The sequence below is a fragment of the Typopeltis vanoorti genome, chromosome 9 (genome assembly GCF_054136105.1).
Source record: "Typopeltis vanoorti isolate ZY-2024b chromosome 9, IOZ_Tvanoo_1.0, whole genome shotgun sequence".
Classification (NCBI taxonomy): domain Eukaryota; kingdom Metazoa; phylum Arthropoda; class Arachnida; order Uropygi; family Thelyphonidae; genus Typopeltis; species Typopeltis vanoorti.
Window position 1 is genome coordinate 93,474,340 of NC_143557.1, and position 18,521 is coordinate 93,492,860.

General features: G+C 37.2%; 1 protein-coding gene across 1 annotated transcript in view; it reads right to left on the reverse strand.

Annotated features, from left to right (window-relative positions):
- The window catches only part of LOC150103256 (DNA topoisomerase I, mitochondrial-like), a 364,529-nt gene that overhangs the window by 337,182 nt on the left and 8,826 nt on the right, over positions 1–18,521 (reverse strand). The window contains exon 2 of the mRNA XM_090398605.1: positions 2,214–2,362. Coding sequence (XP_090254731.1) covers positions 2,214–2,362 — 149 coding nt within the window. The remainder of the gene's footprint in view (positions 1–2,213; positions 2,363–18,521) is intronic.

An 18,521-nucleotide genomic window follows, 5' to 3' on the forward strand; every position in this document is an offset into this window, starting at 1 on the left:
ACCCTTGACCATTTTGTTTAATTTGAGCTCGGGTCGGGGTCAGTCCCAAGGGGGTGGAAAGAGGGGAAAATAGTTCCACTGCATGTGGTTCCAAAGCTGCTGTTGAAAATTACCGGCCAATCAGCACAACAGGAATCATTATCAAAGTCTTGGAGAAAATAGTCAAGAGGAAAATACAAGATTGGATAGAAGAAAATGGGATACCGTATCGTGGACAGCATGGTTTTGTGAAGGGTAGGTCATGCCTCAGTAACTTGCTCACGTATTATAACACAGGACGGCTGAACTGGATAAGGGTAATGGGTTTACAGTGATTCTACTGGACCTTGCTAAGGCCTTTGACAGGATACCACATGGAATTCTAATTAGTAAATTGCAGCATATGGGGGTGGATATAGGGTTGGTGAGATGGATAAGAGGGTAGTTGACAGAGATATCAGAGAGTGGTTTATTCAGGAGTAGAATCCACAAGATGGCTTGTGACTAGTGGTGTGCCACAGGGTTCTGTTCTTGGACCACTGCTGTTTAATTTGTTCATTAATGATATAGGAAAGGATCTGAGAGGAACAATTCATTTGTTTGCGGATGATGCAAAGTTGGGTAGGGCAATAGTGAATGCAGATGATGTCAAAATTTTGCAAGATGATTTGGATAGATTGGAGGTCTGGCCTAAGGTGAATGGATGTCAATTTAATGTGGCAAAATGTAAGGTTATACATTTTGGGGTCAAAAGATTAGCAGCAGATTACTACATTGGTGGAACTGTACTCCAGGAAATTGATGAGGCACGAGATTTAGCAGCGTTGGTGGATAAGCAGTTGAAGTTTAGGGGGTACATTGCAAAAGTGGCCAAATCAGCTCATCAAATCACTTGATTGCTGAAGAACACGTTGACAAGCAGGTTATTGTTCCTCTGTATCGAGCCTTGATAAGACATCATCTCGACTACTGTGCCCAGATTTGGTCACCTAGGTTTCTTCTTGATGGGGAGGAGGTGGAGAGGATCCAGAGGCGAGTGACCAAGATGATAGCAGGTCTGTGGAATGAACCTTATGAGAACAGGTTGAGGATTTGCGGGTTTAAAAAATTGGTTGATAGGCAGAGGAGGGGAGATATGATTGAAACATTCAAATTACTGAAGGGTTTCTATAAAATTAATTGAGAAGATATTTTTGAGAACAGGGCTGATTGTGGGAGGACTAGGGGACATCCATGGAAACTGGGCAAAAGTATGGTTAGTAAAGGTGTTAGAGCTGGGTTCTTTACTTGTAGAGTGGTGAATGAGTGGAATGCACTCCCAGAGTCTGTGGTGGATGCTGTGACAGTGAATGAGTTTAAGGTGAGGTATGATAGATACTGTACGAATGTAGAATAGCTGTGATGCATATGATTTGGGGACTTCTTCGATGAGTCTAATGACTCCCTGGAGTTGCCCGTAATAATAATAATAATAATGTTACCATAGTTGAAATCCCCCATAATAATTACCCTCCTTCCACTCATTTCATCAATTTGTTTATGCATACTATTTCCACCATCTATTCCATCACCTGGTCTGTAGCAGCACCCAACTGTATAAATTTATTCTGCAGTCTCAATCTCACACCAAATAGCCTCAAATGAGCTCTTTTCACTATCCTGCGATACAACTTCAATTCTCCTTGGCTGCAGTATGTTTTGTTATTGTTTGCAGTAAGTATGCTTGTATAAATCTTACCTGGAATAGTCAGTAGGGAAATTTTGCCAATTCTCACATTGTTTTATTTCCCTTTTAATAGATGGATACTATGAGATCTCTACTTCAATCATCCAGAATCTGGCCATATGGCCAACAATAATACACATTGTTGTATTAAGCCACAGTAGGTGGAATATATCTATTCCACCTACCTTTCCATATTTCAAATATATATCATGGCTTTTTCTACTTCAAGTATATATATATAGATAAAAATTTGGAATAGTCAACAAATTTTTGTAAGAATTCTAAATATCAGATTTCAATAAAATGCATCTAGCTATAATACCAGAAAATAAGTTGCATACTGATATACAAAACAAATATAATAATAGGCACCTACACATTTGCAAAATGCACCCAATGATAATGGGAATTATTCACAATCATTTCTAGACTAGAAGAGACTAGAATTTTAGAAGTTTTTGTTTTTAGAAATACTTTAATAACTAAAGAAATAAAATGAATTAAGTACCTCAGAGATAAAGGCTTATCATCATCATCATCTAATTCCTTCTTGCACTTCACGGAACTTGCATGTCTGATGTGCCTCAGAGATAAAGGTTTCTCATCATCATCGAGTTCCTGTTTCAGCTTCACTGAACTTACATGTTTCCTCTCCATCTAATTTAAATCAAGATGAAACAAAAAAAAGATAAATAAATACATCCTATATTTATCTAATTATTATAATGAAGAATATTTAAACAATTAAGTAGCTTTTCTTAAAGAAAGCTTTTAGAAGAACCTAGCATCATTTCAGAATTAAAAATAATAGCAAATTTTATAAGGATCTACAACATTACCCGAGATGTGATTTGGTTAGAATTATGGTCAAGCAAACATGAATAATATACTAATCGTAAGTTTGTTAATTCTGCATGTTCTCTTGCCAGTAAGAATTTTTACTCCAATTAAACAGACAATCATCTCTTTATCAGAGCATATTACTAACACCTGTTGAAAAGCTTTATAAAAAGGTGATATCTCATTTCCATTCAAACTGAAGGATAAATGTGCATTACTTGTGATTGCTACAGAGGCAACCTTGCATTGAGTAAAATGACATGCATGATACATATACAGATGTATTTCTGAATTCTTTTATTTTATAGTTTTAACTCATCGATATTTCTAATTTTTCTATGTATATTTACAATGAAACAATCAGATATCTACAGTATTATCTTTTTCACTCATCCAAAGCATTTTAAATGCAAAGTATAAATTCTACTGCTTAGAATAAAGGAATATATATTATCTTTTGATGGAAATGGAAACAAAATAATAGAATAAGGAAAGACCAATATTCCAAAACGACTGCATAACGAATTGTGAGGAGATGTTAATAAATGATATCTTCCATTGAAAACATTAACAAGACATGATCCCAAATTTAAATAATCAGTATTGTTTTAAGCAACTTTCTTTACTTATTCTAATTGGAATACATAACTATTGTCAACACGCAAATTAACTCTCAATAAAGAGCAAGCTAATATGCTAATATGGTTGTGTCTTATAACACATCTCATGCTACATCGATTGTGTTGCAGAATAATCAGAGCCAACTTCAGGGCTTAGGCAGAGAGTCCTGTTCAAGAAGTATATTACAGTCTCCATCAAAAGTCAGTGATACTGTGAATAAGTAACACAGAAGATATAAGATTAATCTTAGAAGGGAATTTCATGGAATGCTTAGGATCTACAGATGGGTATTCTTGAGATTTCTGTAAAGAGATGGATAGGTATAAAATTGACATCCTGGGAATTATAGGTGGAATGGAGAAGTTCACTTCAAAAGACAGGATGGTAAGCTAGTTATTTACTCAGGTGGAAACTCAAAAACATCATGGGGTAGCCGTGATACTGAAGACAGCTCAGGCAAAAAGTCTTCTTGGTTATAACCCCATTAATGATAGGATACCTTCTATTAGACTTAAGGCTCAGCCTACCAATGTATCAATTGTGGTAGTTTATGCACCCCACACAGATGGGCCTGAAGAAGAGAGTGAGGAATTCTATGAAAACTTACAAACTGTTCTGGACTGCCTACCAAGGAGAGACATGCTTTAGATCTTCGGGGACTTAAATGCAAAAGTTGGAAAGAGTATGAGAGTCAGGCCAGATTGTAGCATGTTTGGTCTCAGTGAACGTAACACTCATGGTGAAAAACTGTTGGAATTTGCCCATGCTAACAGATTAGTTATTACCAATACCTGCTTCCAGAAACATCCACAGTGGACCTATACTTGGACATCTAACATTGATAGATCAAGACACCAGATTGATTACATCCTGGCTCTCCTGCGATGGAAGACGAATATCTCTTTTGTACACATTTGTCCTAGAGCAGATTGCAGTACAGACCATCAACTAGTAAGAGCCAAAGTAAGACTAAGACTCCAAAAACTTAAAGGTCAGGCACGTCCCATTAGATTGAATGTTAGAGCAATTCCTAGTGGATTCACAGAAGAGACCTCAACTCAGTTGGATGATTTTTTGGAGACCAATGAGGAGAACTCACCAGAAATCCTTTGGGAAGGAGTCAAGGTGATAATACAGGATGCAGTGAAGAAGTATATTGGTCCAATAAGAAGACCAAGAGACCCATGAATATCAGATTCAACATGGGAACTAATCAAAAGAAGGTGGTTGGAAAAACAAAGAGACACAGGGACTGAAGAATACAAGAGATTACATAGAGAAGTCAGAAGAGCCATAAATCAGGACAAATTCTATATTAATAAATGTAAAGAGATAGAGTTCCAGATAAGGAGGCATAATTATAAAAGGATGTTTTATTTAGTTTGTGACTTAAAGCACAAGTTTAAGCTTAAATTGATTGTCATCAAAGACAGGAATGGAGCATTATTAGGTAATGCTCCATTCCTGTCTTTTTGATTTCCAGAAGAGTTGGAAATCAAAAACAGATGGAAAGAATACTGTGAGGAACTATACAGCAGAGTGGATAAAGAACATATGGAGTCCTCTCACCAGGAAAATTTTGATTTGGAACCTCCTCCACTTAGGCATGAAGTTGAAAGAGCAGTAGCCTGTTGTCATAAGGCCCCTGGTGCAGATGAAATCCCAGCACAGTTAATCAAAGCCACAGGGGAGGGGGGGGGAATGGAGGGAATAGAGTGTTTCATAGATTGATTACAAGGATATGGGAGACAGGACCATGGCCTAGAGACTGGAAGAAGTCAGTTTCATACCAATACATAAGAAAGGTAATATGAGGGCATGCAAGAACTAAGTTTAATATCTCATGCAAGGAAAATTTTATTGAAGATCATGCTAAATAGGATTGAGGCCAAAGTTGAAGAAACAGAGATGTCCGAGGAACAAGCAGGTTTTAGGAAAGGTAAGGGCACCAGAAATCAGATTCTTTGCTTTAGATAGATTATAGAAAAATATAAAGAATTCAGACTCCCTCTGGTAATGTGGTGAGCATGTGAAACTGTGACAAGTAATGAAAAGAATGGGTTTTCCTCAACACACTATCAGGATAATAGCCAACTTGTACAGGGAGCAAGAAGTAAGAACAGGTGGCGGATTGACTTCACTTGTTGGAAAAGGAGTTAGGCAAGGATGTTTACTTTCTCCTCACTTGTTTAGTGTGTATATATATGCAGAGGACATCATGTATGAAGCAATGGATGAGCTCAAGACAGGAATTAAGATAGGAGGTACATTAATCAGGGAAGAACAGGTGTTGGAATTGACTGACTGGCTTCAAGTTGAAAAAGGAATTAGGCAAGGATGTTTACTTTCTCCTCAGTTGATTAGTATATATGCAGAGGACATCATGCATGAAGCATTGGATGAGCTTAAGAGGATAGGAGGTAGATTAATCAGTAATCTGAGGTATGCTGATGATACAATACTTATCTGTAATGACATGGAAGAACTAGGACTAATTCTTAACAAGATCAGTAATAACAGAAGACTTCAACTCAATCCTAGCAAGACAAAGATTATGTTTCTCAAAGGAAATACAAACAGAGAAGCTCTTGAAAAACAAGTGTACCTTAATGGAGAAAGAACTGAGGAAGTCAGCAAGTTTGAGTACCTGGGATCCATTATTAATGTCAAGAATTGCTGTTCAGAAGAAGGTTAGGAATGGCTAAAACAACAGTCAGAGACCTGTCTAAAATCTGGAAGGATGAATCTATTTCCATGGGAACAAAGTTGGGGATTTTGGATGCAGTTGTTTTTCCAACAGTGACTTATGGATGTGAGACTTGGAACCTAAAGAAGTCAGATAAGAAACAGATATCTGCTTTTGAGATGTGGTGTTACAGAAGGCTGTTGAGGATATCATATAACTGAAAGGCATACAAATGAATGCGTGTTAGAAAAGATCAGTAGAACTTTAAGTTTCCTTATGAATATTGACAGAAGAAAGTTAAAATATTTTGGACACATAGAAAGGATGGAAGGGGACTTCTCAGAACAGTAATAGAAGGTAAAGTTCCTGGAAAAAGAGGAAGAGATAAACTATCAATGAGATGGATGGATGGTGTGTGTGTGTGTGTGGAGTGACTGATCTTCAGAGAGTTAAGGCCACCAGAAAAGCAAACAACAGGACTACATGGTGAGGCCTGGTGTGGCACATCATCACTGAGTATCGGAGTGACCATACGGCATCTGTAGATGCCCAGTGAACATATAGTATAGTATAAAGAGCAAGCACACTGCTCCAAAGATATCAGGTTGATATCTTTGGAGCAGAAACAAAATTAATGCCATTTCATTACAGCATAGCCACAGCAAATAACTATTTTCTGATTCTTTTTATTTGTCTAAAATTCAAACAGCACTCTTTGTAAGCATCATCCTTTTTAAATCTTTTCAAATACTATACACTACATCTTCTCACTGATGAATTTAATATTTAACTTTTTAGTAATATGATTCATATTTCATAAATGCAGCAACTAATTAATACTTTTTTTTTAATATCAAACATACGAAAAGTTGATAAATGTAGCAAATTAAGTGCTATGTGAGGAGAAGAGGTTAAGTGGAAAGTGGTTCAAGAAGACATTCAATCTTCTTGAACAGATGAAGACCAGTCTTTGGGGAAGATAGAATAAGACAGGTGTTATGAAGAAAAAAGGCAGATGGAATGAAGGAAACAGGGAGGAGAAGTTGGTTCAACAAGTTAGAAGCCACTGGTGTTCTTAGTTTTGGAAGAAAGTGGAGTAATGATTGGTTGGATGATTTATGGTTTATTGGTGAAAGGACAGCAAGGATCATACTGCACCATGTCAAAGGTTGTTATAGCATTATACAAGGTATTAATAAATAGTCAGAGATAAATTAGTAAATAACATTTGCAAAAAAATTAAGTTAAGCAATGCTGTATTTATATATAAATAGAATTTCTATTCAAATATGGTTTTATAAATTAATTATTTGTAAAAAGTTAAAAAAAATGTGTGCAATATGGCTGAGTCTGATAACATCTGCCTGAGTGTATATGATTCAGCCTGATAAGTAAAAATTTGTATTCTTTCTTTCATGTAACACAATGGATAGACTTAAGGTTAGTAATCAGAAAGAAGAGCAATGGGTAAAAGTACAGCCCCTGGGATACTTCAGCACTAATGAAATCTATGGGAAAAAAGTCACCTGTGTAGCAAATGGCAAGAGAGAAAGCAGGTGATCAACCTTCTTATGGTCTACCTTCCAAGGATGGAAGGTAGACCATAAGATGGTAGCTTGCTAAGCAGGTTTCTGTGACAGATACAATCAAATAAACTAGGAAAGCATGATTTACCATTTTTTGATCTAAAATTTTCTTGTTTAGCAGATGACAATTACTAAACAAGGAATCTACTATTGTATCTATAAAAAATCTTCTCTTTAAAAGCATTTAAAAAGAAATTTAATGACTGAAAGCTGAGAGATAGAAAAAACTAGTATCATCACTAGTTTCAACTAGGTCACAGGATCAGATGAGCTCTCTCCATAACCAAGATGACAACATCGCTTCCAATTAGTGAAAGTGACCATGCAGCCTTGACTTGGGAGATTGTAAACCATGAGAATATTCTATCAAGAAAGGATATTTGTGGCCCTACAAGGCAAGTGATTATGACATGCTTAGGAAGAAGCTTAAATCTGTACCATGGTATAAAACACTGCAGGGTAAGGATGTTAGTGGTGCATGGGATGTAGTTAAGGGTCATCTAGAGGATGAGTAATATCATTAAGCACAAGCTGCAAAAGAATAAAATGCTGTGCAGGGTATATAAGAGAAAGGTGACCAACATACTCATGAACAGTACAAGGTTCAGGCAAGAAAGGTGACCAGCATGACAAGGAAGGCAAAATTAGATTATGAAAAGACAACTGAGCAGGCCAAAGGAAATCCCAAAGAGTTCTTTCGTTATGTGGCAAGAGGAAGAACGACTATGAAAGATTAACCTTAATGAGTGATGATGGTCATGAGGAGAAAGAAGCAGATAAAATAGTTAAGTTACTGAGTGACCACTTTGCAAAGGTATATCATCCTAGAGATCCTGCTTTAACCTACGTGAATGAATTTGAGGTTATTAGGATACATTGTTGCATAACCTGGATAAGAATTTGTTAATAGGGACAGATGGAATATCAGCTCGTTTGCTAAAGGAATGTTCAGCCGAATTGGCTAGGCCTTTCACATATTTGTATGACTTCAGTCTCAGGTCAGGAATGATATCACAGAAATGAAAGGAATGTATGATAGTTCCAGTGTACAAGAGTGGTATGCAAAAACTGATGTGTCTAACTACCGATTTATCAGTATTTCTGGTGTGGCAGCGAAGTTTTAGAGCAGTTAGTAAGAACTTGCATACAGAAATGGATATACTCTGCAAGGAGCAGCATGGTTTACTAAAGGGAGGTCATGTTTTAGCAATTTGCTCATATTTTATAACAATGTTATGGCCAAGTTGGATAAAGTGAATGGATACACTATGACAACATTTCCCAGATTTTTCCTACGATGGAACACTTCACAAATCCTGAAATTTTCACGGAACACCTTAGTTATTTTGTAATGGATTAATAATTAATAAAACACAATATTAATAATTAATTATGACATAATCATAATAAAAGAGTACTAGTACACATAAATGGTGCGACAAGTTCACAAATATAAAATTATAAATCAATTATCAATCACTGGACTAATGAAATCTTGTAGCATTTTGCAGTTTCCTCAGGCCAACATCATTAAATTAATTTATGCTGATTTTTATTGACATATTCCATTCTGAGTGACCAAAAATTTATAATATTATTAAAAGTACTTACGAGTGAATGCAGATTTTTTCTCCTGTGCTGGTAGTTTTCCCCTCCTTTTGTTCATCCTGGAGATTGCTTTGCAGGCTGGAGGTGGATGAATCACTATCTGTTGCATAACAAACACCTTCAATAAGAGATTTCTTAAAACCAAAATTAAACAAAGTCCATTGTCTCTTATTCATATTAAAATTTAAATCAGTAGGCCAATTACTTTTAAAAAATCATGGCACTACGGTTTCAAAAGAAGCACTTTCACCCTACAATACAAACTTGCAAAGAAAGTATTCAGTATTAATAGATTTGAGAACAAGATACAGACTACCTTGATCTTCAATTTCAATGGAAAAATTTTCTTTATACTTCCTTGCTGATTAGTCACTAACATTTGCAACGCAGATGTTATTTCATTCAGTTCTGAGCACAGAGGATACGCTGCCCATTGTTGTAATCGGCTTGCAGGCAATTTCCATGACCGGTCATAAACAGCAGTATTCCCATTCCCGAATTGCTTCCATGTTTAAAAATACATGGCTTGGTCAGTGACATCATGGAACACTTATTCACTTTCCGTGGAACACAATTTGGGAAACCCCATTGTGGATAATGTTGGATTTTTCTAGCATTTGAAAGGATAGCGTATGAAAGCCTGTTGGATAAACTGGAGAATATGGAATTGGAATATAAACTCTTGACTTCGAGAAGAGTATGGTTGACAGACAGATATCAAAAAGTGGTATACAGTGGGTATACCACTTTTTGATATCTGCCAGATTTCAGGTGACAAGTGGTGTACCTCAGGGTTCAATCCTTGGGCCATTATTGTTCGATCTGTACATTATTATTATTCACACCTCCATGGAGTCAAGAGACTCATCATGGGAGATCTTTCTTAGGAAACACAAAGTCTATCATACCACTCCTTGAACTCACTGACCGTTCTTGCTCTCACCACTCTTTCAGGCAATGCATTCACAGGTCAACCACCCTCCATGCAAAAAACCACCCCTCACCCTCTTGCTCACAGCTTCCTTCCATAACTTCCAGGGATGGCCCTTTGTCATTGCTCCTTCCTCCTGTCCACTAAAAAAAGAACTCCCCAGTGTCCACTCTGTAAGTGTCGCTCAACAGTTTAAAAGTCTCAATCATATCACCTCTCCTTCTTCTATCCACCAAATTCTGCAGTCCATATTCCCTCAGCTGATCCTCATACTATAACTAACATTGCACAGTCCTGAAACCATCTTTGTTATCTGCCTCTGTACCCTTTCCACAGTTAATTTATCCCCTTCAAATCCTAGGAGCTAATTTGAGAACAATAGTCTAAGTGTGGTCTGATCAGGGTCTTATACAATGGAACGATATCTCTGCAGGTCAGCATCCTTCTCAGTATTGCAGCAATCCTCTGGGTTACCTTCACAACCTTTGCAATATGCTCCCTAAATTTCAGTTTTCTATCAATCATCTCCCCCAGATCTCTTCTCTCCTACTTCCTCCAGTACAACTCCTCCAATCGATGTATCCCAAACTTCAAGACTTTACATTCTACTGCATTAAACCGACATCCACATTCATTTCCCATCTGTCTAGTTTATTCAAATCATCTTGTAGGGCTGCCACATCTGCACTATTACTGATAACCCTTCCCAGCTTCACATCATCTGCTGTACATTAACATCAGGCAGGGTGTAACATTGGATGTTCAACTGTTTGCCAATGATGCAAAGATAAGCAGGATAATCAGAGCTGCTACTGATATTCAGCACTTACAAAATGATTTGAATAGGCTCTGAAATTTATGCAAACAAAAATGGCTATCAGTTTAATGTTAGCAAGTATAAAGTTATGCACTTTGGCATGATTAGAGTTCCAGCAGCATATTATATTAGCAGGGTTATGCTACAAGAAACTGAGGAGGCCAGGGATCTTGATATTGGTGAATAGGAATTTGAAGTTCAAAGGTCACATAGCAAAATTTGCAAATACAACTCAGAGGATAACTAGGATGTTGGAGAGAACCTTGACATGTAAGGATAAGGAAGTCATTTTGCCATTTTATAAGGTTTTGATGAGACCACATCTGGATTATTGTGTGCATATTTGGTCTCCTGGGTTCCAAGGGGGATAAAGAAGCTATGGAAAGGGTGCAAAGAAGAATTATAAAAATTATATCTGGATTATCGGATTTAGAGGAAAGATTGCAAGTATGTGGATTGCAGATGCTGGTTAACAGGAGAAAGAAGGGTGATATGATAGAGGTTTATAAACGTTTGAATGGGTGTTATAGGATATCATTTGATGAAATTTTTCATTATATGGAAGGTGGGAGAGAACATGGGGCATCCATAGAAGTTAAATTTATTTGCAGTCAAGAAAGGGGTAAGAGTTAGGTTTTTTCCCCAGAGAGCAGTGAGTGAATGGAATAGTTTGCCTTAGCAGGGGGGGGGGGGGTAGTGAGTGCATCTAGTGTGAATGAATTTAAGGGAAGGTATGACAGCTGGTTTGAGAGATTTATAGATTTCCTCGATTAGTCCTTGACTGCCTGGAGGTCTCAGATAATAATATTGCAGAATTCCAATTTAAATATAGCTGTGGGATTAGATGGGATATCAGCTAGGGTTTTATGAGAATGCGCAAGGGAACTGGGAATACCTTTGACTAGGATCTTTAATTTAAGTCTCAGCTATGGTAAAGTTCCAAGGGAGTGAAAAGAGTGCAAAAAATAATTCATTTGTATAAGAGAGGTTCTGAGACTGCAGTAACAAATTATAGACCAATATGTATGTCAGGTGTGGTGGTAAAAGTACCAGAAAAATTGATAAAAAAAAAGAATTCAAGCATGGGTAGATAAAAATATGATACTGTATAAGGGTGAACATGGCTTTGTGAAGAGTCAGTCATGCTTAGTAATTTACTAACTTTTTATAATGGAGTAACAGCTGAGTTCGATAAAGGAAATGGCTACATGATTTTGTGGATTTTGCAAAGGCATTTGACAGAATACCACATGGAACTCCATTATGTAGGCAATACTATTAGAGTTCAGAGATGTGGGAACAGGTGTATAATTAATTAACTAATTTAAAAATAATAAACTCTTAGGCACACAGTCTGTCCGATTAAGATTAGGATAGCGGCATAAGGCTTCACATGATTCAAAAAAACAGATAAAATTTGAATCTACTATAGTGTAGCATTTTGTGCAGTTCCAGTGCTGTGTCTAGTATCGATGGCATGAGAAGCAAGGCCTGAACCTTCAAAATCTCATATAATATTCATGTTCTTTGATTTGAATAGTAGCACAACAGCTAGTCCGTCCAAAGTAGCAAAGTTGATAAAAACAGGGCATTTGATAAACACCAAGTGATGATAAAGGTGATAATGTATCTTTGATAGGTGATAAGAAAGATAACTTCCAGGTTGGTCTGAGGTGGTGGTATACAAATTATATCTGAGAAGGATCCTTGCTATTTGTATATACTTATCATATTATATTATATCTAGCACTTAATGAACATAATGAGGCCTTGATACAGAAAATATTTGATAACTATCATCCCTCTTCCAGAATGCAAGCTGATGTTAAAAGGATCAGCATACATTACCTTAAAGGAGTAAGTTTTATTTTATGTCATTCATCTAATAGAAGAGACTTGGAAGAACAAATTGTGCACCCTTAATGTATATTTAAGTGTTTGATATTGCTGTGTTTTTTTTTTTGTTTTTTTTTGTGAAAGATGACGATGTGAAGATGGATGGATATTATTATTACATAACACCTCCAAGAAGTCCAAAGACTCATCAACGGGAGGGCACCTACTCTACGAATCTACGTCTCCACCACTTAATCCACCAACTACAATGAACCACCACTACAATCATTTCCTACACCAATGCCATCATCTGCTTACCACCACCACTAGTATTTTTGTCTGTAAATTGCGTGTGTTCTCAAAGCTGATTTGTCTGCATGAGGGATGTAAAAAAACATTGCTACCTCCATATGAGATCGGCTAACTCAACTTTAATTGAAAAAAACCCAAATACAGATTCCTCTCTTCACAAAAACAATCGAATTTAGGCCTTTTCGAATCAAAGGGCACAACGTACCATTGTTCTTCCAATTGCACTATGGAAGCACTATATATCTGGATATATAGTGTCTACAGGGTATATCTGCCTGTAAAAGTTCTATCTATATGTTCACTGGGCATCCACAGATGCTGGATGGTCACTCCAATGCTTCGTGATGTATCACACCAAGCTTCGCCATGTAGTCCTGTTGTTTGCTTTTCTGGAGTCCTCAAATCTCTGAAGATCAGTTGCTCCACACACACACGCCATCCATCTCATTGATGGTCTATTTCTTCCTCTTTTTCCAGAAACTTTACCTTCTGTTACTGTTCTGAGAAGTCCCTCTTACATCCTTTCTATGTGTCCAAAATATTTTAACTTTCTTCTGTCAATATCCTTAAGGCACCTTAGAGTTCTACTGATCTTTTCTAGCACCCATTCATTTGTAAGCCTTTCAGTATGATATCCTCAACAGCCTTCTGTAACACTACATCTCAAAAACGGATATCTGTTTCTTATCTGACTTCTTTAGGTTTCAAGTCACACATCCACAAGTCGCTGTTGGAAAACAAGTGCATCCAAAAATCCTCAACTTTGTTCCCATGGAGATAGATCCATCCTTCCAGATTTTAGACAAGTCTCTGACTATTATTAATTTAGCCATTCCTAATCTTCTCTGACATCTTCTGAACAGCAATTCTTCACATTATTACTGAATCCCAGGTACTCAAAACTAGCTGAGTTCAATTCTTTCTCTATTATTATTATTACCACCCCAAGACCTCACGGAGTCAAAGACTCATCTGGAAGGTCCTTTTATCACACATACACACATCTCATCATACCATGTCTTAAACACACTCAAACTTCTTGCAGACACCACACTCTCAGGCAAAGCATTCCAATCATTCACAACTCTGCACAAAAAAAACCTGCCTCTGACTCCCCTACTCACACCCTCTTTATACAGTTTCCAGGGATGACCTCTGGTTCTCCCACTATTCTGTGTAGAACTTCTCCACCATTGATCCTATAACAACCCCTTACCAACTTGTAGGTCTCTATCATATCTCCCCCTCTTCCTCCTGTCCACCAGACTCTGCAAATTACATCTTCTCAATCTTTCCTCATACTCGACATTCCAGAGGTCAGAAACTACCTTAGTCGCCTTTGAACCCTTTCCATCATCTCTTCATCCTTCTGAAAACCCGGTGACCAAATCTGGGCACAATAGTCCATGTGTAGCCTAATCAAAGCCTTATAAAATGGAACAAGAATCCCCCTACTTCTACAAGTCAGTGTCCTCCGCATCATTCCAAGAAGCCTTTGTGTTGTCTTCACAATTTTGGCGATGTGTCCCCTAAATTTTAGATCCTTATCCACTATCACCCTCAGATCTCTTATTTCCTCTACCTCCAACAATATATTCTCACCAAGCATAAATTCTGCATCCCATCTTTGTTTTCCAAATTTTTAAACCTTACATTTTGCAACATTGAACTCACATCCCCATTTCCGTGCCAAATCACTCAATTTATTCAAGTCTTCTTTTAAGGCCACAACATCTTCACTACTCTTTATGGTTCTCCCAACTCTGCATCATCTGTGAAGTTGAGATGAACTTTGCAGATGAAGTACACTTGCATTAAAGTACACTTGTTTCTCAAGAGCTTCTCTGTTTGTATTTCCTTTGAGAACCATAATCTTTGTCTTCTAGGATTGAATTGAAGTCCTCTGTTATTATTGATCTTGTTAATTTTGTCAAGAATTAGTCTTGGTTCTTCCATGTCATTACAAAGGAGTAATGTATCATCAGCATACCTCAGATTACTGATCAATCTACCTCCAATCCTAATTCCTGTCTTGAGCTCATCCAATGCTTCACGCATGATGTCCTCTGAATATATACTAAACAAGTGAGCAAAAAGTAAACATCCTTGCCTAACTCCTTTTCCAACTTGAAGCCAGTCAGTCAATTCCAACACCTCTTCTTATTGTGGCTTCAAGTTGAATCTCTGCCTCAACTTTGCTCTCAATCCTATTTATCTTCAATAAAATTTTGCTTGCATGAGATATTAAACTAATAGTTCTATAGTACTTGCATGCCCTCATATCACCTTTCTTATGTAGTGGTATGAAACCGACTTCTTCCAGTCTCTAGGCCATGATCCTGTCTCCCATATCCTTGTAATCAATCTATGAAACACTCTTATCCCACCATTCCCCCCTGTGGCTTTAATTAACTGTGCTGGGATTTCATCTGCACCTGGGGCCTTATGACAACAGGCTACTGCTCTTTCAACTTCATGCTTAAGTGGAGGAGGTTCCAAATCAAAATTTCTTGGTGAGAGGACTCCATGTGTTCTTTATCCGCTCCGCTGTACAGTTCCTCATTGTATTCTTTCCATCTGTTTTAGATTTCCAAGTCTTCTGTTAGTAATGCTTCATTCCTGTCTTAGATGACATTCAATTTGGGCTTAAACTTATGCTTTAAGTCACGAACTAAATAAAACACTTTTATAATTGTGCTTCCTCATCTGGAACTCTATTTCTCCACATTTATTAGTATAGAACTTTTCCTTGTTCTGCTTGATGGCTCTTCTGACTTCTCTATGTAATCTCTTATATTCTTCAGTCACTGTGTCTCTTTGTTTTTCAAACCACCTTCTTTTGATTAGTTCCCATGTTGAATCTGATATCCATGGGTCTCTTGGTCTTCTTATTGGGCAAAGATACTTCTTTGCTGTATTCTGTATTATCATCTTGACTCCTTTCCAGTAGGAAGAAAAATGATCATGGAAGAATAACACTGTGGGATAAAAATGGGAATAGAATGATTGATGCAGAGGACATAGTGGAGTTGTTCAATGAACACTTTATTGGAGTATTTCATCCTGCAGAAATAGATTTTAATACTAGAGGGATAGGAGTGGTTCGAGGTTTAGAGGGTGCAAGAGGAGAGTGTGATTCAAATATTGAGTACTCTGGATGTCAATAAAGCTTGTGGGACTGTATGGAATTTTGCCACGGGTTTTGAGAGAATGTGCTAAAGAACTGACAGCTCCATTGACTTGGCTTGTCAATTAAAGTCTTGCTACGGGAAAGGTACCCAAGGAATGGAAGGAAGGTAAGAATAGCACAATTGTATAAGGGCAGTAGCAGAGTGGAATTGTCAAATTCCAGTTTGTGTTTCATCAGTAGTTGTTAAGATCTTGGAGAAATTAGTGAGGAACCACATACAGTGTCAGGCAGATGAGGTTAATGTTATCTGTGAGAAAACCCTTAACAACATGAATTTGTTAAGGGTGTTCTTGCTTTAGTAATATGATTGCCTTTTATAATAACATGCCAAGAGCAGTTGATGAGAGGAAAGGCATATTCTGCCATTTTTTTGTATTTTGCTAAAGCATTTGCAAAATCCAAAAAAATGACATTATGTGACATCCAAAAAATCAGCTTATGTGACAGAGTGCCAGATAAGCTGATTTTTAAGTTGCAGCACATGGGTTTAGATGTCAGGTTAGTTAACTGGATTCAGGATCGACTATCTGATAGGTATTAGAAAATTGTGTATGATGGGACAATATCAAGGATGCAGAAGGTTACAAGTGGGGTTCAACAGGGCTCAGTACTGGGACTGTATTGTTTAGCCTTTATATCACTGACATTGTCAGTGGATTGCAGGGAGATATTCAGTTGTTTGCAGATGATGTGAAGCTGGGAAGGGTTATTAGTAATAGTGCAGATGTGACAGCCCTGCAAGAGGATTTGAATAAGCTGGACAGATGGGTGAATGAATGGGGGTTTCGGTTTAATGCAGCAAAATGCAAAGTCTTGAAGTTTGGGACGCATCAATGGGAGACTGCATACTCAATTGGGGGAGCTGTACTGGAGGAAGTAGGGGAAGACAAGAGATCTCGGGGTGATGATTGATACAAAACTGAAATTCATGGAGCATATTGCAAAGGTAGTGAAGGTAACCCAGAAGATTACTGCAATACTGAGAAGGACGCTGACTTGCAGAGATAAAAGAGTTGTCATTCCATTGTATAAAGCCCTTATTAGACCACACTTGGATTATTGTTCTCAAATTTGGTCCCCAACATTTGAGGGGGTAAATTAACTGTTGAAAGGGTATAGAGGTGGATAACAAAGATGGTTTCAGAACTACAATATTAGTTATGAGGATTAGCTGAGGAAATGTTGACAGCAGAGTTTGGTAGATAGAAGAATGAGAGGTGATATGATTGAAACTTTTAAACTGCCGAGAGTAGTTACAGGGTTGAAGCTGATTAGTTCTTTCACTTGGTGGAACGGGGGGGGGGGGAGCAAGGACAAGGGAGTCATCTCTGGAAGTTACAAAAGGAAGCTGTGAACAGGAGGGTGAGAGTAGTTTTTTTGCGTGGAGGGTGGTTGAACCATAGAATGCATTGCCTAATAGAGTGGTGAGAGCACGAACAGTCATTGAGTTCAAGGAGTGGTATGATAATTTGGGATACATAAAATAATCAGCCAAAGACTGAGTTTTCTAGGAAGGTCCTCCCACAATGAGTCTCTTGACTCCATGGAGGGCTGAATAATAATAATAATATACCTATCCATCTCTTTACAGACAATCTCAAGAGTATTCATCTGTAGATCCTAAACATCCCATGTTCTAATGTAAAATTCTCTTCTAAGATTAATCTTATACCTTCTGTGTTGTTCATTCACAACTGTAAAAGATGGCTTCCTGTAAACAGAAAATTCAATATTACCGGCAGTTACGATGTATTAAAGTATCCAAAATGGGAAGACTGTTGTTAGATTAACTTTCAATAGTGAACTTGAAGCAAGTATATAAGGAGTTAATTTTTTCCTAAACAGAAGTAGTTCTGTTTCAGAGCGAGACCAGATTGCAAAGATGTAATCCACAAAATGTAGCCAAGTGCAAGAGCAATAGTGTTATGGTGTTAAAAATCCAATCCTTGAAATGCTCCAAATAATCAGCTAAAGTAGTTGATATAAGATTGCCCATTGTGGTACCTTCGATCTGCTGAAATAATTTATTATGCCAAGTAAAATAGCCGGCATTGATAGTAAACTTGAATAAATTGTCGATATCAACAGGGAAATCTACTTAAAAGCTGTAGAGTTTCTTGAAGTGTATTTGTAAACAATGAAACTACATCAATTTCAGACTCTTGAAGATCTTCATCTTCAAGAGTCTAAATTTAAAAAATTCAGATTAAAAAATTAAATTTAATTAATTATTTTTTTTTAAATGAAAATTTTATATAAAAGGTGGTTTTCTCAGTAAAATTTCATAAATGACTTGAAAGATATTTTGCCAAATAATAAGTAGGAGATCCTATGCAATCCTATGTAATGGATAACAAGATTTGTCTACTTTAGGAAGGCCATAAATATG